This window comes from Meles meles, chromosome 21 (genome assembly GCF_922984935.1).
Source record: "Meles meles chromosome 21, mMelMel3.1 paternal haplotype, whole genome shotgun sequence".
In the NCBI taxonomy this organism is placed as follows: domain Eukaryota; kingdom Metazoa; phylum Chordata; class Mammalia; order Carnivora; family Mustelidae; genus Meles; species Meles meles.
Window position 1 is genome coordinate 16,488,885 of NC_060086.1, and position 25,977 is coordinate 16,514,861.

The window sequence follows — 25,977 nt, forward strand, 5'->3', positions numbered from 1 at the left end:
AAAAAATAGTATTAACAATGGAGTGCACTTGTTCTGCAATATCAAGTAATAAAAAATAGTTGCAGCCCCAAAGTTCAGGAAAGCCTGTCACCAAAGAAACATAGTGTTGTCCTTGGTGGCCCCAAAGAGAAAGCAATCAGCTGAAGACTTCCTCCCTCTTCTGTGGAAATGCAAACTCTTAAGACCTGGAGTCAGGGCACCAAACACCCATGTGGTAAGCTCAACAAACAGATATAAGCCATTCCCCAGCTAGTTATATATAGAGACCTACTTACAGGGAACGATGGATACACAGTTACACTGTTTACCTCGACTAATGGATACACAGTTACACTATTACAGGGACCTATGTATACACAGTCACCTATTTAGAGGGACCTATGGATACAGTCACACTATTTGCAGGGACCTTCGGACATAGTTACACTATTTTCAGGGAATGGATACGTAGTTACACTATTTACAGGGACCTATGACATAACTACGCTATTTATAGGGAGCTTCTGATTAATACACACAATGCTGTTTAGAGAAAGATGCCAGTACATAGTTATTATACTACCACGAGGAAAGCCATTTCATCTGTGACACAAGGAAGCCTCTGTCTTCTCCGCCCCTGCCCTATCTCAAGCAAGCTGAGACCCTGTCCCAGTCAGGGCAGTGGTATTGTTTTTCACTGGAATGCATTCTGGCCCTCACTTCCTGCAGCCAGGTCTCTCGTGAGTGCTGACCTAGCACCCTGCCTCCTCCCTTGGCAGAGCCCAGTTCTGCTCTGGGTCCCCATGTCCCATGCTGTGACATGCTGACCCCACCCAGCTTCAGGAGGGGCCCGTTACACTCAGCTGGCCCTGACACTGAATGGACAGACTGGTTCTTGGCTGGAGGAGAGTCCCTTTGCCTCTTCTTGCACCCTTGTTACAACTCAGGGAGACACCCAGAGGAGAAAAGCCGGCAAGGAAGGCGAGGCAGATGTCCTGGGCAGGCACTGTGCCACGCCTCGACCCTGGTCCAAGACATCACAGACACGCACCTAAGTGGGACCTTCTGTCCAGCCCCTAAAGCCCCAAAGGGTACCAGCATCCTGCTGAGAAGGATGCCCAGGGCCACTTCCTCTCACCCCTCTGCCCCCTCAGGACTCCCACAACAGGTGCTAAGTGGCTCTAACCCTTCTGCAGATGAACAGGCATCTCTACCCTCCCAGCCCCCAGGCACACATGCGCATATGCGCCTGCAGGCAAACTGCACCAGGAGCCCCACGAGTTGAAGGTTACCATCTGGCAATAAGCACACGAAAATATGCTCACCATCACTAATCGTGAGAGAAACAGAAGTCAAAACCACAATGAGATACCATTTCACACCCATTAGGATGGCTATAAATCAACAAACAAAAGCCAGAAAATAAGCGCTGGGAGAACCTAGAGAAACTGAAACCTTTATGCATTGTTGCTGAGCATTGAAGACGGTCCAGTCACTGTGGAGAACGGTTTGGTGCCTCTTCAGTGAGCTACCAGTAGAGCTGCGGTGGGCCCAGCAATCCTATTCCCTGGTCTACACCCGCACCCAAAACAAGTGATGCTGGACTCAGAGACTTGCATCTTCATGTTCAAGCAGCACCAGCCACAGCAGCTGAGCGGTGCCAACACCCCAGGTGTCCATCGACGGATGAACAGACACACCAAATACGGCCCATCCACACCACGCGTGCCACTCGGCCTCAGAAAGACGTGGAGCACTGACGTGTGCTCCTGCAGGGGCGGCCTCAGATACACCACACTCAAGGGAGGAGATCAGCCCAACGGTCACGGCTTCTGCTTCTATGAAGCACCGAGCAGACACAGTCACACTGAGAGAAAGAGGTTATCAGAAGTGGGGGGGGGGGGCAGGGAGGAGTGGGGGCGTTACTGCTCAATTCTGCTCGGGATGCTAAAAAGTTTTGGTTGGTGGCAACAGTTGCTTTACATTGGGAACGCACTTAATGCATCTGAACTCCCCCACAAAAATGGTTGAAATGGCAAATTCTGTGTTACGTATCTTTTACAAAATACTTTAAAAATAACATAACCTACCAAAAACACTGGACACTCAAATGAGGGAATTACATTGTATGTGAGTTGTGGCTCAATAACACTGTTCAAAGAATAAAACAAGGGGCGCTTGAGTGGCGCAGTCAGTTAAGTGTCCAACTCCTGGTTTCGGCTCAGATTGTGATCTCAGGGGCATGAGATCGAGCCCCGTGTTGGGCTCTGTGCTCAGTGCAGAGTCTGTTTAAGATTCTCCCCCCATGCCCCTCCCACTCATGCTCTCTAAAATAAATAAATAAATCTTTTAAAAAATTAAAAAACCAAAGTACCTTGGGAGAAAACTCAAGTGTGCCTGTGGCTGGCAGGCCGGACAGTGCCAGAGAACAGTGTCCCTGGATCTGGGCCTGGAGGCCAGCTCTAGCTGGACGATCTTGAGCAAGTAACACAACTTCCCAACCATGGGGGCCGTGCGAGTCGCGGACGTGAAGGATGGAACGAGATGGCGTGTGGATAGCAGGACGGGTGCACACACACGTACTTCATGCATGTAACCAACCCTTCCACCATCAGGACAGCAGAGGCCACGCCACCACACCACCAGCTTTTCAGTCCTTGGCCACCCAGGCCACTTTGTATCCTGCCAGCTATGAGGCAGGGGCACTTTCTTATCAACCAGGGGACTTCACCACCTACCACTGCTCCTCCCACCCCATGTTGCCAGAAGCATGCACTCCCTCTTCACTTGTCTCCTCTCCTGGGAGGGGGCCTGCCCACCGTGGCCTTTGCTCTGCTCCCTGCTGCTCTCAGAATTTGTGAAGTTCTAGAAGCACCTGTGGCCTCAGACCCACAAGGCGGCCTCTAAGCTGACTTCCACCAACATAAAAGCCAGTGATCTCATCTCTGCCTGACTCTCTCCACAGATCCCAAGAGTGATTACCCAGATCCGTCCTTCCCTCCCGGCTCGGGTACCCCAAACACTATGGTTTGTCAAGTAAATGTGCCTCGCTAGATCGGCATGTTACCGACGCCTCTGAAACCGTGGTGAAGGCGTGGCCAGACTGTCAAAGAGGAAATAGCCCTCTTCCATACTGCTCACAATTAAGAATAATGAATACATTAAAACAGTTCGACTCTCTCCAGTTTCTCAGAGACATGAACTAAGAACACCTTGGGACTGAAAACCATAAAACATGTTTGTTGTAACAAGTTAACAGTTTCAAAAAAGAAAAAGGAGTGAGTTGCAAACAGCATGCTTTTGGTGTAGAGAAGCTCCTGTTACCTGAGGGACGTCGTCAAAGAGCCTCTGAGCGAAGTGAGGAAGCACATCGTCTATCGACTTGGCGCTGCCGAACTGGATCACGGTGCCCGTGGCCTCGGTGACAGCCACTCGCACCTTCCAGTGCTGGTGGGAGATGCTCTGCATCAGGGGGCCGATCAGGGACTCCGACTGCATGTGGAAGTGGTCTGTGAGACAGGGGAGGACACCCGTTACCAGACTTGCTCCCCGTGGGCCTTGGCCCAGCCCGGCACCATGGGCTCACAGGAGGACAGGCCCCCCTGCGCCCTGGAACTTCCTCTCCCCACCCAGGTTCCTGCTGTTGGCACAGCACTCGGCTCAGGCCTGCCAAGCACAGCTTTGTATCCCTGGCACTGGGAGAGGCACAGGACAAGCATGTGACCCAAACAGCGGCTGACCCAAGCCCTCAGCCTTGACCCCATCTCATCTGGAGGCAGGAGCTGTGAGGAAGAGTCTGAAGCCAATAACAGTGGCACTGGGTGCCTGAGAGGGACGCAGACCAAAGTGGAGAAACAGCCTAGAGGACACTGTTCAAGTCCCCACATCAGGTGTGCCTGAAGCCAGACACCAGGTGCTACCACAGAGAGCAGGGCCAACATTGCTTTGGGCAAAGCCATTCCACTTCCTACTTGTAAGGGCCTCCCAGGAAGTCAGAACAAGAATGTCTCTGAGAGTCCTGGTCTTGGAGTTCTAACTTCAGTTCTGCCGCTGCCTGAGACCCATCCTGGCTATTTCAGGGATGCTTTGGTTGACTTCTTTAACCCTGAGTTCCTCAGATCAAGGCAGGATGTTAACCTATTACTGCCCAGTGTGATGGGGATCCAGCACAGGGCCCTCACCAGGAGAGGGCAGAGCAGGGAGATGGTTTGGTTTCCTTGGGTCTCCTGTCCACCAAAACCTCCTTCTCCCTCATCCCTCACCCAGTTCAACAGGAAATCCTGCCAGCTCCATGTTCAACATCAATCCATTTTCCTCCGTCTCTATTAGCAGACTGCTCACCCCCACCCAAGGCCAAACTACTCGTCATCTAAATATGGATTAATTATGACCCCAACCAATTTCATTTCTTCTTGTCATCTTCGTAGTCAACTCTCCATGAGCACAAGAGCAATCTTTGAAAACTCTGAATCTCAGCCTCTCACTCCCCTTCTCCACACCCTCCACAGGCTCTCCACTGCACTTAATAATTTCAAACCCCCAGAAGCTCCCCCCTGCCCACCCTCCTTCCCTCTGGCCACCTCGACCTCCTTTTTGCTTCTCAGATCTACCAAGCTTATTTCTCAAAGCTAGTTTCCACCTGACAACAGATTACTGATCTTCAACTTAGTTGTCCCGTCTTGCAGGAACCCTTCCCAGAGGCCTCCTACCAATACACATTCCAGCCCGAGGCAGCAAGTAGAGCTAAGTGGGGCAAGATCCTGCAGAAATGGCTACTTAGAAAAAGGGACTGTCCTGATCAGATTAGGTGTTTTTTGTTTTTTTTTTTAAATAACGGAGAATGGATTAAAGGAAAACAGGACAGATGCGGCCTCTCTCCATTTAGGACAGCGGTCCAACCCAAAGAGGGAAAACAGGTAGGCTCTGTGGAGAAAGGGGAATAAGACGTTTGAGACTGCGGCGGTGTTTGGAGGGGCAGTTACCGAAACGCACCGCATCCCAGACCCTCTTAGCAATTTCTGCCACGGTTTCCACGAATCTGCATTTTGAGAACCACCGGATGGAGGAGAGCGGCGGCTGCTGCCAAGGTCCAGAAAGAGCCCACAGGGGGTGGCCGCCCCTCCACCTCCCCGCGCCCCTATTCCCGACCCCGGCAAGAGGAGGGCACCTGGCGTGGCGCGCGCCAGGCTGGCGGAGCACTCGCAGCTCTCGCGGCGCACGGCGGCGAAGGGATCTAGCAGGGTGCAGCGCAGCGCGCGCACCGCATCGTCCAGGTGGGGCGCGAGCGCGGGCCCCCCCAGGCGCACGGCCAGGCTGAGCAGCTGAACGAGTGCCAGGCGCAGCTCCTCGCAGGCTTCGGGCGGCCGGCCGCGCGCGGACTCGGGGCCCGCCAGGCGCGCGGCGAGCGCGGGCAGCAGGCGCGGCAGGGTGTCGCGAGGCCGCGCGGCGCGCCGCAGACCCAGGTCCAGCAGATGCACAGCCAGCGCGCGGCAGCCCTCGGCCGGGTCTGCCAGGCAGCGCAGCAGGCGCGGCAGGAGTAGGCGCGCCCACGGGCCCTGGAAGGCGGCGGCCGCGGCGTCGGCGTCGGCGTCGGGCGCCTCGGGCCACGCCGCCTCGAGCGCGCGCTGCAGCGCCTCGAGCGCGCGCCGCCGGCCCAGCTTGCTGTCGGCTTCCAGCCCGGGCAACAGGCGGCTCAGGGCGCGGCTCAGCTCCGTTTCAGACGTCTCGGCCGCCTCGGCCGGCCCCGGGGGCGCCGCGGCCTCCGCCGCCACCAGTGCCGCCATCTTCCGCGCGTTGCCCGTCGCCCGGGGAGACCGGCGCTTTTACGACGGCCGCGGTGCGGTTTACGGCTCCTCTTCCGGTTGGCGCCTTACACAACTTTATTGGCAGCTCCGGGCACGGACAGGACACATCCTGGGCGGGTTGGGGGCGGGGATCCGGAAGCCCCACGGTCCCTGCAGGCTGAGGGCTCAACCTAGCGACCCGAGGCACGCCTCAGAGGTGCATGGTCCTGAGGGAGTGAATGGCAGAGAAGTTTGGGGTGGGCAGGTAAGGCTTGCCCGTGAAATGCCAACACAGGTGACTGACAAGGGTTGGTGACAGCTCCGCAGAGGCGGTGGCGGGAGACTTGTAGGGGTCTGAGGGAGGCAGGGGCGAAAGGCCTGGGGTGAGGGTGCTGCATTGAATTGTGCTCCCCATCCGATCGCGCATCGGAATCCTAATCCCCAGGGCTTCAGAATGTGACCTTATTTGGAGATAGGGCCCTTCCAGGGCTGATTGAGTTAGAAATAGGGCCTTGGGAACCCTAGTCCAATGTGACAGTGCCCTTCTAAAAGGGGGGACTTAGGAGGGGGCCGCAGCATACAGGGAGAATGCCACATGAACGCGGATGGCGGTCTGCAGGCCAGAAAGAGCGGCCTGGAGCAGACTGCCCCTTGCAGCCCCAGGAGGCACCAGCCCCTGCAGATGACTTGATCTCAGACTTCCGGCCTCCAGACTGAGGAAATCAGCAACCGGTCTGTCGGGGGAACCGAACCTGGGGCGCCCTGATGCTGTTCCAGGAGGCGAGCCCAGGGACCCAGAGGGGAGCAGGGATGGGAGCCAGGAGGTGCATGGGTCAGGCCACTGGGGGCCTTTTTCTTAAGTTAAGGGAGACTGGAGGAAGGCTTCTGGGGTAAGAAGGTTGGCCCCATCAGGTTTGCGTCTTTACCAGACTACTTTGGTTGCTGTGGAGGGAGGAGGTGGAAGGAAGGACTCCCGGCTCTTTGAAGGCTGAGTCTCTGCTCAAGGTGGGGAACAGCAAAGAGCATGGAGAGGCTTCTTGCTCCAGGAAGGGTTGGTGCAGCCCTACTGCTGCTTGCCCCTTCCTCCAGGTGCCGCTGAGTACCTTGCCAGCAATTCAGCCATGGATGGTCAAGGGTCTCTGGTGGCTGCAGGAAGACTGGCTAACGGGGGTCCTCAGGACTGGGTGGTGGCAGCGCAGTGGGTTCCATGGGTTTTCCTGTTCTCTCTTACAGGTTTCCAGAACAGGTGCGGGAGAGGTCTGCGGCAGCTCAAGGCGGCACTGCCTGCAGGTCATTGGGAGTTTCACTAAAGTAGTCCATGATCTTGCTGCCTCGACGTCCATGGAGTATGGCCAGGCGGCCTGCAGAGCTTCTGGACCAGCACCAGCCCCTGCCGTGAGCACACGTCCTAGATAAAGCCTGCAGAGTCACAGTAAGTCAAGTTCTTGATGTCACTCTCCTACAGCCCTTGAGGTATGTAAGAGGTACACCCCATGTGCCTCTTACATAAAGCCCCCGCAAAGCTTATCAAAGCCCTACTCTTTCTAGTTTGAATTGACCAATCCGGCCTTAGCCCAGAAACCCCAAAGCAGTACATCCACAGATGCTCTCTCTGCCTGCATCCTGCCTTGATCTCCCCATATGCTGTGCCATGTACCTTCAGGAACTCTGAGTCGTGAGCTTCACTATTCTGCTATCTCACCCGGTCTTTGTTGACACCACAGGCTCCACCTAATGAATGTTCATTTAATAGGGTCATGGCACAGGCAAGAGAACCGCAAGAAGAGCCTCCTCTTTCTGGCTATAGGACTGGGAAAGGGGAGACCCACGAGAGACCTGCTGGGGAGCCACACCCCTACCCAGTATGCACTGGCATCAAAGCCCCTTCAGGCCCACCAGCTCTTGTGGTGGTGGTGGGCAGTGCCCTGCGCAGGGGCAGAGTCTGTGCAGCCCAGCGTCTTCTGGCTTTCCACCTGCCACCCAGCAGGTGCTGCTCCACTCTCCCAACAGCCGCAGCAGTGCCCAGAAGAAAGCAGACCAGGAGAGCATTGCCAGACTCACTGGCACCATGAGCCACAAAAGTAGGCCAGATCTACATGTTAGACCTAAATAGGGCAACTTTTCTGCTAAAATAGCAGATTTCAGTAACGTCAGAAGTCTGCTGACACTACGCAAAATGTTGAGGACATATTCAGAAATCACTTTTCCTATCAGGAGCCAGGAAAACTGCTCTTTGGGGCAAAAGACAATGAACTGACATAAATGCCAAGATAGGTGTTAAGATAAATGCCAATGCAGGCGTTAGAATTACCTGACAAGGATTTTAAAGCAGTCATCATAAAAATGGCTTTTAAAAATCATTCATGAAGTTTTGGGGTGCCTGGGGGGCTCAGTCAGTTGAGCACTGACACTTGCTTTTGGCTCAGGTCGTGATCTCGTGGGTTGTGGGATTGAGCTCCACGTCAGGCTCTGGGCTCAGCCAGGAGTCTGCTTGAGGATTCTCTCCCTCTGCCCCTCCCCTCTCTCTTATGCATGCATGCTCTTTCTCTCTCACTCTTTCTAAAATAAATCTTTTTAAAAAATTTTTATGACTCTTTTGAGACAAATTTTAAAAAAAGAGAGAAAGTTGCAGCAAAGAAGTAAAAACTATAAAAAGAAGCCAGATGGAAATCATAGAACTTAAAATTACGAGAGCCAAGCTTATATTGCATCCATCAGTGGACACAGTGTTCCTCACACCTTCGGATGGACAGAACAGCAGAAGGGAGACAGGAGATAGAATCAGGGAACTTGAAGGTAGAACAACAGTGTTTACTCCATCTGACAGATCAGATGGACCAGACAGAAGGAAAAGAGCTGAAAGACCCGCAGGACAGTGATGCACGTCACCAGGGTTCTAGAAAAAGAGGAGGAAGAATGTGGGCTGAAGATACAGTTAAAAGAAATAATGGTTGAAACCGCCCCAGATCTGGCCAGTGACAGAAACACAGATTAAAGAAGGTGAGCAACCCCAAAGTAAGCTAAGACTTCTAGAAACCCACACCCAGACACAGCACAGCTAAACTTCTGAAAACTGAAGACGGGAGAAAAAAATGGTCAACGTAGCTACAGAGAAAGTGCATCACCCGTGGAGGGGCGCCAACGCGGATGGACAGCAGGCATCTCGTCCTAAGACACGGGCCGGGAAGGATGTGGCACATTGTGCAAGTGTTGAAAGGGGAGTGAGTCCCAGCAGCAAAACCAACCTCAAGAATGGGGGGGTGGGCACCTGGGTGGCTCAGTGGGTTAAAGCCTCTGCCTTTGGCTCAGGTCATGATCCCAGGATCCTGGGATCGAGCCCCGCATCAGGCTCTCTGCCCAGTGAGGAGCTTGCTTCCCCCTCTCTCTCTGCCTGCCTTTCTGCCTACTTGTGATCTCTCTCTCTGTCAAATAAATAAATAAAATCTTTAAAAAAAAAAAAAAGAAAAAAGAATGAGGGAGGAGGAAAGAGACTTCCAGACAGGCAGACAAGTAGAATCATTGCTAGCAGACTTGCCCATGGTGAATGATGAAAGGAAGCTCTCCAGAAGGGAAGAAAGTTGTAACAAGAAGGCAGGGACTCTCAGAAAATGACAGTAGGGTGGGTAAACACGGCAAGAAACATGACTGACCGTCTTTCACGTTGTATGATTCCTTAGTCACGGCGGACAGTTGAATAAGAGTAGTAACACTGACGCAGTGCTCAGTGTATGCGGAGGGAATATTTATGATAATTATATCTGAAAAGTGGGAAGGGGGAAGGCATAGAAGTGGCAGTAAGGTTTCTACACTGCACTCGATGTGACTGCTCTCATAGCAGGGGACTCCTAAGTGCCACGTGTATGGTGGTGTCTAGAGAAGCGGCTAAGGAAACTGAACAGCAATACAAGCAGAAACGTTACAGAGAATTCTGAAGACTGTTGCAGGATCTCACAGGGCACAAGAGAGGGAACAAACACAAGTAACGAAACGAATTGCTGAATGGAGGCCCTAGTACGTCAATGATGACTTTAAACGTAAATGGTGTAAACACACCAGTTAGAAGACCCGAGTGGCAGAGTGAGTAGGAACTGTGACCCAGCACTACGTTGTCTCATGCAGACTAGAATTCACTCCCACCACGATGACATGGGTGGATTGAAAATAGAAGGATGGGAAAGGATATATCGTGTAAATACTACTTTTTAAAAAGCAGACTATAGGGGTGCCTGGGTGGTTCAGTGGGTTAAAGCCTCTGCCTTCAGCTCAGGTCATGATCCCAGGTCCTAGGATCGAGCCCCACATCAGGCTCTCTGCTAAGCGGGGAGCCTGCTTCCTCCTCTTTCTCTCTCTGCCTGCCTCTCTGCCTACTTGTGATCTCTCTCTGTCAAGTAAATGAATAAAATCTTAAAAAAAAAAATAAAAAGCAGACTATATTAATACCAGCCAAAGTGAACTTCAGAGCCAAGAAAATGGCTTGGAACAAAGAGGGACGTTACCTGACAATGAAGTGATCAATCCGCCAGGAAGATCTAGCCGTCCCAAGTACACGTGCACCAAACAACAGATGTTCAGAGCATACAGAAGACTTTATATGAGGACGTTCCTACCAGTTCTCAGCAATTGCTAGAATTACTAGACAGACACTCAGCAAGGACATAGAACACCACCATCAGCCGACAGGATCAATGGACATTTGAGGAAGCCTCCACCCAACCATAGCAGAATACACATTCTTTTCCAGTGCCCGTGAAACAGACTCCAGGAGAGACGAAATCCTGGGCCATAAGACAACCTCAGTTAATGGAAAGGATCGAAATCATACAGAGTATGTCTTTCAATGAAAATGGAATCACACTGAAAATCAGCAGAGGACCAGAAAAGCTTCAGACATGGAATTTCAACAACATGGTTCGACCCAGAAACAAAGGAACAAACTGCGGATAGACAGGACGCCCTGGCGACTGTAGGGAATTATGCCAAGTCAGATGATTGCTGAAGGGTGACTGTAGCATGACTCCACGTACATGATGTTCATGACAAACAGCTTCGTGTTCTCTGGGGTCAGGGGTGGGGCATATAGGTGTGACCATAAATGCAGCTATAGAGCAGCTGAGTGTGGTGACAGATGGTATTTAGGCGTCTTGGTGATGATGGTGGCTGGACGGACATTTAGGTGTTTTGTTTTTTTTTAAAGATTGATTGATTGATTAGAGCGTGAGTTGGGGGAGGGGGGAGAGGGAGAGAGAGAGAGAGGATCCCCAAGCAGACTGTGCTGAGTGTGGAGCCTGACACGTGGCTTGATCTCATGACCCTGAGATCATGACCTGAGCCAAATCCAAGAGCCAGATGCTTAACTGATTGAGCCACCCAGGCGCCCCTCTAAGTGTTGATTTTTTTTGTGTGAAGATTTCATTTATTTATTTGACAGAGACACAGCGAGGGAGAGAACACAAGCAGGGGGAGTGGGAGAGGGAGAAGCAGGCTCCCTGCCGAGCAGGGAGCCCAGTGTGGGGCTTGATCTCAGGACCCTGGGATCACGACCCAAGCTGAAGGCAAATGCCTAATGACTGAGCCATCCAGGCACCCCAAGTGTTGATTTTTTAACCCAGTAGCAAAATACACAGACAAATCCGAACCCAGTAAGAGAAAGAGAACAGTGAAGGTTAGAACAGAAACACACCAAACGGATCACATAACTTCCTTTATCCCTCCCAAAGTACAGGAAATGGAGGATTCCTAGGAAAATGTGATTTACTAAAACTTATGCAAGAAGAAATAGGCAGGAAAAAAAAAAAAAAGGAAGAAATAGGCAGGAGAGTCCAGTGTCTGGTAAAGAAACTGCCTTTGTGATTTAAAAGTTTCCCATCATAGTGGCTGGAAGGACAGCTGCTTTATTAACTTCCAAACACTTTCTGGGAAATAACTCTCATCCTAGACTCTTTCTGACAACAGAAAGAGGGACTATCTCCCAACCCCTTTTGTGAGGCCAGCATCACAGTGACAGGGACAATAGGCAAAAGAAATGTTACTGATCAACCTCTTTCATTGGACACAGGTGCACAAATCTTAAACAAAATATTAACCAGTTCTGCCTGGAAATCAGGAATTTAAAAAGAATACATTGAGTTTACTCCAGGAATATGAGGTTAATTTAACATAAGAAATTACTGTTGGGGCGCCTGGGTGGCTCAGTGGGTTAAACCCTCTGCCTTCGGCTCAGGTTGTGATCTCAGGGTCCTAGGATTGAGCCCTGCGTCGGGCTCTCTGCTCAGTGGGGAGCCTGTTTCCCTCTCACTCTCTCCCTGGCTCTCTGCCTGCTTGTGATCTCTGTCTGTCCAATAAATAAATAAATAAATAAATAAATAAACTCTTTTAAAAAAAGAAGCTACTGTAATTTACTGCATTAAGAAAAAAACTGAAGGAGAAAAATCACGGGATCATCTCAATAGATGCAGAAAGAGCATCTGATGCAACGGGACACCTGTTCACCACAGCAGCTTGGCAGAGGAGGACCAGAAGGCACATCCGCAAATACCCCACAGCAAATGTCCTATTAGATGCAGTGGACGGGTTCCAAAGAGAGCTGCTGACGTTTCTCCCACGCCTGCACACGGATCCAGCCTCTCGTGGAATCCGAGCTGGCCTGCAGACTCCCCAGGGGCCCCAGGCACACGGCAGAAAGGGTGCCAAGCGGTTTCTCTGCCCTGCAGGGAGGAGAGGAACAGCCCCTCACACCCATGGGGAGGGCTATCACCAAAAAAACAACACAACAAAACCACCACCAGAAACTAACAAGCACTGGCAAAGACAGGAGAAATTGGAAGCTTGTTCTGGTTGCTGGAGGGGAGGTAAAACGGTGCAGCTGCTGCGGGAAGTAGCCTGGCAGCTCCCGAGACAAGCAAGCCTGGGGTTCCCATGTGACCCAGCAAATCTGTGTCCCTTTAGGCCGCCGGATACCTGCACGCTTGTGTTCACTGCAGCCGAGAGGCAGAAGCGTCCCAAGTGGCCCTCATGGGTGACAGAAACACAATGTGGTCGGTCACACAATGGGCTGTCCTTTAGCCTTAGGAGGGAAGGAAGGGCCGCCACAGACTGCGACGGGCGTGGACCTCAGAAACATGCTCAGTGAGAGAAGCTGGACGTCGGAGACTGTATCCTAGATTCTCCTTCCGTGGGGCCCCTGACCATGACACGGTGGCCAGGGCAGTGACTTTTCTTCTGGGAAGTCTAGATGCCAGAGGCTGTTTCGATGCAGGAGAAGGCAGAGCCCCCCTCCCCCCACACTCAGCGAGTCGGGGAGGAGCTAGCGGACCCCTCGCCCGCCCCACCTGCTCGCAGCCACAGACACGCCTCCCCGGAGGACGATGTGTTCTAACTCTCTGAGCTGAGTCTGGCTTTTCCATCACTTCCTAGCCCTGGACGCTTAGAAACACTGAGCTGACACTGGGTTTGTACCTTAACATAACCCTAGAACTTTGGAATTCTCTCTCTTTGAGCCAAAATGTGATGTAGCTGTCCAAATGTGTACCTCGGGAGAGACAGAACTAAATTCTAAAGAGCCCTGCAGGAGAGGTAAGGAAAGGGGATTTCCATGTCTGCTCCGGAGTGGTGTTTATTCAGTGTTCTGGTGACACAGACTTTAAAGTGTGTCATTTAAGTCAGCGTAATAAACTGATTTTAGCAGATAGCACGTAGCTGGTTCATTCATTCATCATCTCATCCAACAAGTATTTGTGGGGTGTTGGACATTTCCGGGCATCCTGGGAGGCACTGGGACACAGCAGTGAGTCAAAGCCGATGCAGTCACTTCTACGCAGCTGATGGCCGGGAGGGGAGGTCACTGACCAAATGGTGACACCGACGGGGCCCTCAAGCAGTGTGATGTGGCGTGGAGGGACTCTGGAAGTAGGGTCCGAGGCCCAGGAGCTCAGCGGGCACAGAGGAAGGGAATGCTGGCCTGGGGAAGGAAGGGGATCGCAGGGAATGTGGGACCTCAGTTGGCTTGAAGATGTCACTGGCTTTGACCTGTCCTGAGGGGCAAGTCAGGAGGCAGCGGGAGGGCGGGGAGGTGGTGGGGCCTGTGGGCAGGTCCTGAGTTCCTTTGCAGAACCCAGCAGCCACTCGGGAGGAAGGGGAAGGGTGACGTTGTGGGCACTCTGGGTCTCTGGCTTGGGTAACTGCACAGACAGCCTGCCTCTCGCGGACGCCCAAACACTGGGTGGCCACCGGCCTCTCCAGGGGAGAGCATCAGTTCTATGGCTCCGAGTCTGCAGATTCCTCGGTTCACCTGGTGCCCTGGGATAGTGGTTTCAGCTCCATGGTGGGTGGGCCTGGTAGAAGGCTGGCCCCTCGCCGAGAGGCCGCTCTCCACGCAGCAACGCGGGCTTCCTTGGCGGGCAGCTCTAAAGGCATCCAGTGCTGCATTTAAAATCCAGCCTAGGTCTCTCTCTATCAAATAAATAAATAAAATCTTTAAAAAAAAAAATCTAGCCTAGGGCTGCCTATGTCATCACGGGCTCTGCAGCCACACAGGCCCTCGGGGGAAGCTGAGGAGGGGGTCACAAGCCAGGAGCTCATGGGAAGCCCACTGCCCTTAGGCCCTGCTGGCTGGGCCTCCCACATCATGAACTGGGAGCCTCAAAGACTCCCAGGGCCTGGGGCCCCAGGCACTCTGTCCAGTAAGGGGCTGTGGTCAGCATCTGGTGTATACCCGTTCACGCAACCACCTCGTTTTGGTGGGGCCCCATCCCCATTCCGGGGGGGGGGGGCGGTGAGGCCAAAGCTTCCCTCACCACTGGCTCTCACTTACTTGGTGAAACTGTCCCTGAGGTTTTGGGGGATTCTGTGATGTGAACTGGATTCTTGATGTTCCTAGTTCACTGATTAGTGCTCTTGGTTCCGGTTAGTCAGTGATGACTCTCCTGTCCTCTTTCAGGCTCCCAGAATTTTGTTATGGTCTTCTCTGGGTCCTTCCAGTCCTTGAGGGTGTGCCTTTAGAAACAAAATCCGTTTGGGGAGCCTAGCTAGTGGGTGACCTCTGGCTCAGGTCATGATCCCCGGGTCCTGGGAGCAAGTCCCGTGTTGGGCTCCCTGCTCAGTGGGGAGTCCGCTTCTCCCTCTCCCTCTGTCCCTCTCTCCACTCGTGTTCTCTGTCAAATAAGAAAAATCTTTTTAAAAACCCCTTTATGAGGCACCTGGGTGGCTCAGTGGGTTAAAGCCTCTGCCTCCGGCTCAGGTCATGATCCCAGGCTCCTGGGATCGAGCCCCACATCAGGCTCTGCTCAGCAAGGAGCCTGCTTCCTCCTCTCTCTCTCTGCCTGCCTCTCTGCCTACTTGTGATCTCTGTCTGTCAAATAAATAAATAAAATAAAAAAAAAAAAACCCCAAACAACTCTTTATTGTGATTTTAATGTGGTTTGTGGAGTTAATAATGGGTGTCTTGAATTCCTTTGTCTTTTCCAGGAAGATTTTAAAATTTTACTAGAAAGAAAATTACTCTTGAATAGTTAATACATGCATTTAGCATACAATTGGGATGGCACTCGGGGACATGGTCCCTTTAGGACTGCTGCCCTCCCTCCCCCTCAGGCCACCTCTGCCCTTCAGGTCTGTCTAGAGGTATCCTATGCCCTGTGCCTGAACCCACATAAATCCAGATTGTAAAGTCAGCTCTTTCTTTTTAAAGATATTATGTGTTTATTTTAGAGAGACAGCCAGGGAGCAGTGGGGAGGAGCAGAGGGAGAGGGACAAGGCTCAGCCCAGAGCTAGACGTGGGATTCGGTCCCATGACCCTGAGACCATGACCTGAGCCAGAACCAAGAGTCATACCCTCAGCTGACTGTGCCCCCAGGCGCCCTGTGAAGCCACCTCTTCAGTGGTGGCATACACGCCAAGTTTCCTCCCGTGGTTTTTGTGTTTTTTTCACTTAGAAACATATGGTGGAGACAGGCTAGGCTTGGTCCAGCCAGTGCGGCCGCGTCCCTGTGAACAGTGGGGGGGCTCTCCCTGGTGGGCAGCCCCCCCCCGCCCCCACAGATAGATACATTCATCCTCGAGCAGAAACATGCACGAGCAGGAACGGTCACCGGAATATTGACTTTTTATCACGCAACGCTGGAGTTGCTGGGCTGTATCTTTAACTCTGTGCAGGAGGTTCCTCCGCACGGGGGTCGCCGAGGCTCCATGGGAGCCCCGTAGTGGTGAGGCCTATTTCCCGCGCCCTCCCCGCACAGACCTGCCTGCCTAGGGGGACGCATGCCAGCCTGCCAGGTGGCCCAGGGCCCCTCCATGTACCTTGAATTTGCACTGCTCTTGGTTTGCACGAAGCTGGGCATCTTCCTGCCAAGGAAATCAGCCCTTTGTGACAGGGCATCGTGATTCTACTTCTTGTTTTGTTTTTATTTTGAATGTGTGAGAGCTTTTGTGCACAAAGTTTTCATGTTCATGGAATATGTGGATTTGTACATTCATGGCCCCTCAATATCCTCATAGGACTGAAAAGGCCTCCTGTGTCCCGAGATCCTAAGACATTTCCCAACGCTGCTTCCACAGCTTTGGTAGTTAAATTCTGGATCCATCTGAAGTTTATCTGTACAAAGAGGCACACGTGACTTTTTTAGTTCTCCCCAAAGTAAATACTGAATTATTATTTTCCCCACAAACATGTAATGCCAGCTTATGCCAGCTTTATCACATACAAATTCCCTGTAAATTTTGGTTTGGGTTTATTTCTGGACTCTTTTTGTTCTGATCCCTTCAGGTCTGTCCGTTCCTGTGCCAGATTCATAACACGTTACTTCCTTTATCCCTATGTTTTTACACATGGCCTTGCTGAGTGCTCGGCCCTCCTCCCATCTCAGTCTGTTCAGAAGGACCACAGACATGTCTCCCTCACGGCTCTGGAGGCTGGTGTCCCAGACAAAGAAGCCGGGCCCTCGGCTCCACTGCGCTCTCCCCTTGCTGTGTCCACTCGCAGCTGCAGAGGCAAGGGCACGCTCTGGGGTCTCTGGCATGAGGGCCCCGCCCCTGACTGACTCACCCGAAGGCCCCCTCCCAACACCCCACATAGGGGGTTAGGATTTAGCAGGAGTTTTGGGGTGACACACGTTCAGCCCATCGCATTCTTGCCGCGGTTTCCTCCTCGTCCAGACACAGGGCTGGGCCTTTCCTTGGATTCCCCCGTGACAGCTCTCAGCAGCTGCGTGACGGTCACCACAAACTTAGGGGCTTAAAACCTCACACGCAGAGGATCTCGCGGTGTCTGGAGATAGGAAGTCTGGGTCCCCTAGCCGCTACACGTGGGGCAGCACTGGGTTCTCCCTGGAGGCTCCATGGGGTGTCTGCTTCAGGGTGCGCTATCCATACATGGCCACCTGGGGCCACACGCCAAGGCCACCCCAGGGAGCACGCCATGATCAGAATGCGCTGACGTACGGTGGCAATACGGAGGTGAAATTTTGCATCCCAGACCTACCTGGTGAGCCATGTGAAAGGTGAAAATTAGCACTGTTCTTATGACGGTTCCTGCTGCTCCTCCCGGGGAATTTCTCACCGAAGCCCCTTTCTTTCAGAGGCATGGGGCTGGAGGGGTTGTTCTCGCCTCTCCCCTGACCTTGTGTTCCTCCGCAGCTCACCTCTCTCTTCCCCTGTGGCCTCATCTTCAACATCCCTCCAGGGCCCTGCCTGTGTGTCCCAGGGACGGGACTCAGAGCTCTCCCTGAGGAACAGCTGTGGCCCTGACAATAGTAACCAGTGGTGTTCACGGCCACTGGGCCCCTGCCGTGTGCTCCTCCCCGTACCCCCAGCCTCAGCCAAAAGCTGCACTTGAGTAGCACCCACCTGTTGGACTGAGATCTGACAAGATTTGGACTGAGATCTCACGAGATTTGGAAGTGCCCACATGGGGCCTCTTCCAGGAAGGTCCCGGCACCCTGTTGTCAACCAAGGCTAGGTGCTGCTCTCCACATCAAGCCAACAGACTCACAATGCTCCTGTGCAGCATTTGCCGGGAGAGCTACAGAGTACAGGGAGTCCCACCCCGTCTGGAGGTGTGGTGCCCCAGGGACATCTTCCTGCAGAAGGAGCCCTCAGGTTGAATCTTGGGGGTAAACTGGAGTCCGCAGAGGTAGGAGTCTGTTTGTGGGCAGTGGTTGGGAGAGAATGCGGCTTTGAAGCTGGGTCTTCGCAAGGCTTGGCTGCCCCGGTTCTGGGGTGAAATAAAGCCCCCCGGAGCTGGGCAATGTGACTGCCTCCTGCAGTCACACACAAGGGGACAGCAAGGGGGAACACAAGAGGAACACAAGAGGGCTGAGCCCATGGGACGTTTCTTCCCTGTGAGTTTAGGGGACGCTCTCAGACAAACATGGTTTACTGGGTCACCTGACACCTGCGGTATGTTTTTGGTCGAAGGATGCGGCTGCTCAGACACCCCGCAAAAACTGGGGTTTGTCACTGTCGGTGGGGGAGGCGACCTAGCCGGGAATACCTGCATGGGGGACCCCCACAGCTTCCCCTCCAGCTCTGTGAGGGCCATTCCTCACGTAAGGGGCTGGCTACCGGTTGTCCAGCCAGCTTCCCTGCTGACCCCTGACCTCCCCCACATCGAGGGCAAGGGCAGAGGAAGCAGAAAGGAGTTCCTAGTCTGTCTGCCTGAGTGTGACCTGTTCCTTCACCATCACACAGGCAGGTGGGAGTGGGGCCCAGTCTCAGCCCTGCTGCAGGGGCCGGTGGGCCAGGGCAGCCACGCTTCAGTGGACAGGGGACTGTGGGACAGGGGATTACAGGCTAGGTTATTATGGACAGGGGAGTATGGGAGAGCTGAACAGATACTGTCCCCATCTCCTTCCCCTTCAAGGCCCGAGCTCCCTGTCCCCTCTGCTGGTGCTTAGACACCTCTGTGGAATGGGTGGGGACCCCCAAGTGATTGAGAAGAAGTTCCTACCACCACCTGCCAGCATGCGGGCAAAGCATGACGTTGGGCAACAGGAAGAGGGACAGTCCCCCTTCTGCAGGTCTGGGCTTGTAGATTAGGAAGTCACCCCAGGGGCTCCATAGGCCTTCGTGACCTCTTGGACGCTGGAGGATGGTGGGAAGAATTCAGCATGACCCAGTGATTTCCCATGGGGCACTGGGGTGACACTGAAGCCCTGAACCAAGAAAAGGAATTCGGCTCCCTTCTCCCCGGCTGGCATGGGACCCTTGGGCCTCCTCTCGCAGCCCTGAGCTGGAGGGTGGGGGCTTGCAGACAGGTGGATGAACCTGCCTGGGGTGAGCAGTGGGGGGTCCTGGCCATCACCCTGAGGCTCCACCAGCTGCAGCAGCCAGGACAAGCCATCACGGGGTCTCCAGTGGAGGGGTGAGGAGGTGTGAGCGGGTGGTGGAGGGCAGTGGTGGTAGTCTTGGCCCCCTGTGCATGAAAACCTGGGGCTTTGTCCACCTCACTGAGGCCTATCCAGGCTTGCTTCAGGTGCATGGGGTCCTTGGGGAGGCCAGGGAGAGGGTGGGGGAGGGGCGCAGGGGTGAGCTGTGGGGAAGCGGTCTGTTGGTGAGCAGATGGAGGGACGCTGAGGGGCGGGAAGCAGAGGAGGAGGGGGGTGGGGAGGCCCGATGCGGGGGCGGGGAGGGGGCGCGCGGGAGGGGACAGGGCCAGGCCGGGTGCAGGGGGGTGTGCGGGTTGGTCGGCGCGTCGCGGGGGCGGGTGGAGGGCGGCGCCGCTGCAGTGCGGGGACCCGCTCGTCCGCCGTCCCCGCGTCCCCGCCGCGTCTCCGCTTCCCCGCCGCGTCCCCGCGCAGCTTCCTCGGTCTTCGGGCGCTGCGCATCCAGGTACGCCGGGCTGGGATAGGGTCTGCGATGGGATTCCCGGCCTGCGCCAGCAAGGGGCTGAGCTCGGCCGGCCAAGAGACCGGGGAAATGCGGGCCTTTGGGGAGCTCCCACCTCCTTGGCCGAACCGGGGCCCGCGGCGCAGTTGTGGAGAGGCGCGGAGGCCGGGTGCTCAGGGACCGGAGGCGCCGGGGCCTGGGGCAGGGAGGCAGGGGCTGGGGGCGCGGGGCCTGGAGAGAAGGCTGGGGGCGCGCAGAGGCCAGGGGCAGGGCGCGGGGCCGGTGGAGGGGGCGCGGCTTTGGGGCCTTTCTGGAGACTGGGAGCCCGGACCTGGGTCCCTGCGGCGCGCAGCCCCGTTCCTGAGCCGTCATTGTGACTTAGCTGCGAGCGCCGGGCTGACAACGGCGCGGCCCTGCCATTGTTCTCCATGGACCATCCTTCCACAAGGCTCTTTAGCGGGCTTTCAACTGTTTGCCTTGTTTTCTTTCTGTTCCTGCGGAGCAGGCTACTGCGGCCCTGGAACAGCACCTCTCCATCTCCCTGGTTCCCACAGTTGTTCCTAAAAAGGGAGGAGGGTTAGTGGCAGCTGAGACCACGTAAGAACTGGGCTCGGCGCATGGCCCCTGGGACCCCCCAGGCCCCCGCTCTCCCCCTGCAGATTTCTCAGGGACCAGGGCTTTGCTCAGCCCTGCAAATCTGTTCTTCCTCCAAGCCCACAAAGATCTGTGAGGTAAGGCTTGCGCCGTCACATTCAGGAGGACAGGCCCATGACCACAGACCCTGGGACCGTGTCTCATCGCTCACTGGATGAGATTACAACGGCCCACCTTGGGGGCCTGTGGGATGCCCCCTCCCTGAGCGCCCCCCTGACGTGCATCCCCCCCCAGGCAGCCAGAAGTGGGGTCACCATGGCGTCCCCGTCGTCCTACCAGGCGGAGGAGGATGAGAGCCTGAAGGGATGTGAGCTCTACGTTCAGAAGCATGGCATTCAGCAGGTCCTTAAAGACTGCATTGTGCACCTGTGCGTCTCCAAGCCTGACAGGCCCATGAAGTTCCTGCGTGAACACTTCGAGAAGCTGGAGAAGGTCAGTGACACCCACCGCCTGCTTCCCCTGGGGCAGGTGTGCTGGACCGGGGTGCCTTGCACCTGCTCCCTGGGCCTTGCTGGCTCTTCTGGGGAGTGTGGAGAGAGCAGCCGTCCGTGGGGGCCTGGCCTTGCCTCACACGTTCCAGGGCTTGGCCTTCCCGGTCACAGGCCCCCTCTGTCCCCCCGCACTGGGGCAGGCCCTACGGCGCGCAGGACCTGGGGAAGAGCTGGGGCCCACTGACAGTGGAGGGGGGCAGGGATGGGGACTGGGTGTCATTAGGTGGCACTAGCTGTGGTGGGGCATGTGATGGGGGACATTTGAGACCAGATTCCCTGGTAATGTGCGCCTGTGGGAGGAGGCGGGCACAGCAGAGGAGAATGCCCCTCAGACTCGTGCAGTGTGGGGCGCACACACCCATCCATGCCTCTCTTCTGAGAGGTACCCCCCTTATTCCTCCGTGAATGATGGCGCTCTTCCCTTCCTGGTTCATCGGTGGGAGGACGGGCTCAGAGCAGGAGGGGTCTGAGCCGCTTGGCCACCTGTCCCTCCGTGGCAGGCTTTCTCTTTCCGGGGATACAGCTCTGTTTCTGCGAGAGGCAGAGCCTGCAGCGGGGTACCTGTTCACGCAGGAACATGGACGCTCCAAAGTGAATGGTGGGGGATGAGAGCAGCATGTGCCTGGGGCCGAGGCTACATGTGATCCCTGGGGGACAGACGGCTCTGAGCCCCCCAGAACCTGAGGTCCCTGAGAGCCCACGGGTGTCTCCTCTGCCTTCACGCGGGCTTGCCCCGTGAGCTGCCACAGAGTGTCTATGATGGGGGCGCAGGAAGGCTCTTTCACTCTGGGTGTGGTGGAGCCTGGGGTCTTGGGTCCCAGGAGCTGGTGCCCCGGGGGTGGGGCAGAGTCCCAGGCAGTACCCCTACGCCCCCCATGAGGCCAGCCGAGTGGCCAGGAAGCCCGGGAAGGGGGACTTCTCAGCGTGTGTGACAGCAGGAAGCATGTATGCACAGCCCGATAAAGCCCCGGGAGGATGTCACTGGGCCGCACAGACCAGCGGGGATGGCCCAGCTCCCGGCGTGCTGTCCCTTGAGGCCACGTGCTGCCGCCAGCCCTCAGGCCTTGGTGAGTGACTTCTTCACCGTAGGCCATTTAGAAGGTCTAGACACGAGGGGGTAGAATAGCCCTTACCCTCTGGCAAAGCACAGGCGGGGCTTTTCCCCGGGGCATCAGCTGAGGCTTGTGCAGTCCTTGGTCCTTATAGGGATGCCCGTTAGATGCTGGAGGAAAGCGCCCGTCCCCTTCCCCGGTGGACCCCCCTACGTTTCTCTAGCACCTTCCCTAGCATGCACAGGCGTGTGGATATGGGTGGTTGCGCGCATCTCTGGTCCGGCTCTCCTCCTTAGCACCGTCTGTGTGACATCTGCACAGGCCACCTTTACCGTTGGGGCCACTTCGAAGTGTCTGCGTTCTCCTCAGTGGCATTGATACGGTGTCTGTGGCCATAAAACCATGTGGGGTCGCAGATTTGCCTTTATCTGCTCTGTTCTGTGTTTGATGGTCTTCAGGTTTTTCGTTTTCTTCAGAAAACACCTCAAGGCCAAGGACTGATTTGTGGGAGGAAGAGCACTCACGCCGTTGGGGCGCGTGCTCTGGGGCCGGGGTCTGGCTCATTTCCATGACTCTAGAGCCCCGTTGCCCCTTTACTCCCAGAGATGGAATGAGCTTGTGCCCCCCACCCCACGCAGGAGTTGTGCTGTTTTCCCGAATCCGCACCAACATCCGCTTTGGAGTCTCCTGGTTGTTCTCGTGCTAACTTGTGGGTATGGACGCGTCCCCCGCGCTGGGGGCTCCTTCCCTCCTGGTGGCCTGGCGCCTTACCTGGACGCTGGTTCCAGGGGCATCACACAAAGAGCCAGACTAAGGCTCTGGCCTTTAGTGGAAATGAAAGTTACATTGTGTTTCGCTTTCAGAATGAGCGGACACATCGGAGAAAAGAGACCTGGGGTCACTCCCCTCTCCCGTTAAAGTTCTTTGAACTCAAATACTCTGAAACTTGTGCTCGGTGACGTGCAACTGTGCAGGTTCTGACAGGTGTGTCCGGTTGTCTCCCTGCTGCCATCCCCTGCCTCCTGCCCTTGCTGTCCCTGTATCCCCTGGCAACCGCTCAAGTGTCTGCAGCTCTGTGTGTTCCAGAACATTCCATCAGGGGAGGCCTACGGCATGTAGCCTTTCAGTCTGGCTTCCATCTCTTCTGAGGGCATCTGAGATTCATGCTGGTTTTGTGCGTGTCACGAGCGAGTGTTGTTCCACTGTGTACACGGATCGCGGTCTGCTCCTCCCCCGCCCAGCGGAGGGACCTCTGGATCACTTCTGGTTTCTGGCCATGACCAAGCTCCTGTCGGCATGTGTTTGTCTTACCAATTTTTGTGTGAATGTAGGTTTGTTTTTTTTTTTTAAGGATTTTATTTATTTATTTGACAGGCAGAGATTATAAGCAGGCAGAGAGGCAGACAGGGGGAGGGCGGGGCGGGGCTAGATTCCAGGACTCTAGGATCATGAGCTGGGCGGAAGGCAGAGGCTTTAACCCACTGAGCCACCCAGGTGCCCCTGAATGTAGGTTTTGTTTTTTTTTAAGATTTTATTTATTTATTTGACAGAGAGAGATCACAAGTAGGCAGAGAGGCAGGCAGAGAGAGGGAGAAGCAGGCTCCCTGCTGAGCAGAGAGCCCGATGCGGGGCTCGATCCCAGGACCCTGAAATCATGACCTGAGCCGAAGGCAGAGGCTTAACCCACTGAGCCACCCAGGTGCCCCTGAATGTAGGTTTTTAACTGGAGAAAGTATCTGGGTTGTAGGGTAAACGCACGTTTGACTTGGTAACGAATGGCCCAGCAGCACTGTCTTTGTTCCAACCAGCTGTGGCTCTTGGCCTTGCCATTGCCAGCCCTCAATACTGCCAGCTCCTGAAAACTTGAGCCATTCTGACGGGTCCGTGGGGCCCTTCTGCTGGCTGTCTTGCTCATTTCCTCGTGACTGAGGACGCGGTCTTTCCACGCACTTACTTGTCATCCGTGTGTCTCCTTGGGGAGGTGCCTGTCGAGGTCTTCTGTCCGTGTGTCTTGCCAGGCTCTTCTCCTACTGTTGGGCTTGGGATTGCTTTACGTACTCACCTCGTACCCTCACCTCCACGGATGTGAGTTGTGACTGTCCCTGCTGTGCAAACACCTTCCAGTCGTCCGTGGTCTGTCTTCTCATGTGCTCACCAGTATCTTCACAGAGCGAAAGTTTCTGCTTTTTCGGTCGGGTTTATCCGTGTATATATTTATTAATGAGTCGTGCTGCTGTGCATAAGTTAGTGGAAGTGCTCTGCGCTGACTGCTCTGCCAGCCGGCTGGCTGTGCCTGGGGGCCCTCGCTGTCTGGCTCCCTCTGTCTTCATGGGAGCTATCGACGTCTTCCCGAGTCATTCTCCAAGAGGGTTTCGTTTGCTCCTTTCCAGGTGTATTTTAGAGTGATCTCGGTGAGATGGCCCAGGAAATCCTCTTGGGATGTTGAGTGGGCTTACACCGAGCACATAAATAAGTCAGAGGAGAATGGAGAACAATCTTGAATCTTCAGTTGGTGAACACAGAGTAGCTCTTCATTTACTTAGGTCTGTGGTATCTCTTCTGTGAAAGAAAGGCTTTCATTTTCTGGGGTGCCTGGGTGGCTCAGTCTGTCCGGCATCTGCCTTTAGCCCAGGCTGTGTTCTCAAGGTTCTCGGGATCGTGGGATTGAGCCCCACGTCCAGCCCACATGCAGCCATGCATTGGGCTCCACACTCAACGGGGTGTCTGCTGCTCCTTCTCCCTCCGCATCCCATCCCCACTCATGCGTGCCCTCGCCTCCCCCAAAATAAATCAATAAAATCTTTAACAAAAACGGAAAGAGAAGCTTTTATTTTCAAGATACAGATCATTTACATGTTTCGGTAGATTTTGCTCTCTTGTTTTTTCTATTTTCAGTGGTATTCCTTTGTAATCGATAGGCTTTACTTTTGCTTTTTAAAGGTCTATGTGTTTGTTTGAGGAGGAATGTGCATGGGGGAGTGGGGAAGGGGCAGAGGGAGAGGAATAAATCTCAGGCAGACTCGTCACAGATCACGGGGCTCCACGCGGGGCTGGAGCCCACAATCCTGAGACCATGACCTCTCGCTTAGCCGGCTGACCGTGCCACCACGCGCCCAACAGGCTTTGCTTTTTAGAACTGCTTCAGGTTCACAGAGAAATTGAGCACGACATGCCGCGTGCCCACAGCCCTCCCCCCCCAGCCCGAGCCCCTCCCCGTGCACATGGCTCCCGTTAGTGACGCTCACCTGCTGAGGGCTCATTACATCTGATGAGGGACGCCATTGTCCACTGCAGCCCAGACTTGACCTCAGGGTCCCTCCTCATGGCCACAGTCCTGTGGGTTTAGACAAACACATGATGTCACGTATCTCATTCAAGCCTCATGTCACCTCGTGCTGCTGCCCTAAACATCCCTTGTGCGTGTGCCCTCCAAACCCCTGACCTTTCCCATCCCCGAAGCTCCGCCTTCCCCAGAATCCCACAATAGGGAGCTTCCACACACTGGCTGCTCTCTCTTAGGGACATGCATGTCCTCCTGCCAGGAGGACCCACGCTGCCCGCTCACCAAGCCAGCCCCTCCTTCCTGCTGCCTCATAGCCTCCTGCTGTCCGGCCGGTGGTCCTCCCACCAGGCGCACGGTGGGTGGGGCCTCCTTCCCTTCCAGCATCTCGCTCCTCTTCCAAACGGGGATTTCTTAATTTTCTTAAGTTTGACTTTATTTCCAGAGTGCTTTTATAACTCACATTAGGAACCACAGAAAATAACCTTTGCCAACAGAACCCTACACGAGCCGCCTTCCCCCCTTTCCACGCGTTTGTGTGCATTGCACTTTCCGTGTGCTTGTGAGGTGGGTGTGAGCTCACAGTTGTGCCCTTGCCCTCCCTGCCCGCCAAGGAGGTGTGGCCTGTGGAGGCTGCTTGTGCAGACTTGGGACGGAGGGCCTGCTGTGGGCACCATGTCCCGGTGCGATCAGGGACACAGCCGTGGGGACCCATGCCGACCCGGGACCTGTGATAGGAACCGCGGCCCGAACCTGCAGAGAGGGATGCTGCTCCCCCATCACCTGGAAGGCCACGCGGCGCTGCTGGGCCAGGTGTCCGACAGACCGTTAGAGCGGTTTTCCAGAGAAGGGTTAAAGCTTCAGGTCCTGCCCAGTAACATCAACAAGAGAAAGGTTGATTGCACATTTGGGGAAATTA

General features: G+C 54.8%; 2 protein-coding genes across 4 annotated transcripts in view; one reads left to right on the forward strand and one right to left on the reverse strand.

The window, feature by feature from the left end:
• Positions 1-5,777, reverse strand: part of DNAAF5 (dynein axonemal assembly factor 5) — a 43,737-nt gene extending 37,960 nt beyond the window's left edge. Inside the window, exons 1-2 of the mRNA XM_045993452.1 lie at positions 5,147-5,777; positions 3,304-3,488 (exon numbers count right to left, since the gene is read on the reverse strand). Of these exons, the coding sequence (XP_045849408.1) occupies positions 3,304-3,488; positions 5,147-5,762 (801 nt within the window). The 5' untranslated portion in view covers positions 5,763-5,777. The remainder of the gene's footprint in view (positions 1-3,303; positions 3,489-5,146) is intronic.
• Positions 5,778-5,918: 141 nt separating this feature from the next.
• PRKAR1B (protein kinase cAMP-dependent type I regulatory subunit beta) overlaps positions 5,919-25,977 on the forward strand; it is an 80,406-nt gene continuing 60,347 nt past the window's right edge. For 2 of the 3 annotated variants that reach the window (XM_045993532.1, XM_045993534.1), the window contains exons 1-2: positions 19,429-19,584; positions 20,470-20,667. In XM_045993532.1, the coding sequence (XP_045849488.1) occupies positions 20,491-20,667 (177 nt within the window). In that variant the 5' untranslated portion in view covers positions 19,429-19,584; positions 20,470-20,490. Of the gene's footprint in view, positions 6,028-6,995; positions 7,195-19,428; positions 19,585-20,469; positions 20,668-25,977 lie in introns of those variants that run through there. The other variant, XM_045993533.1, reaches the window with a different exon arrangement.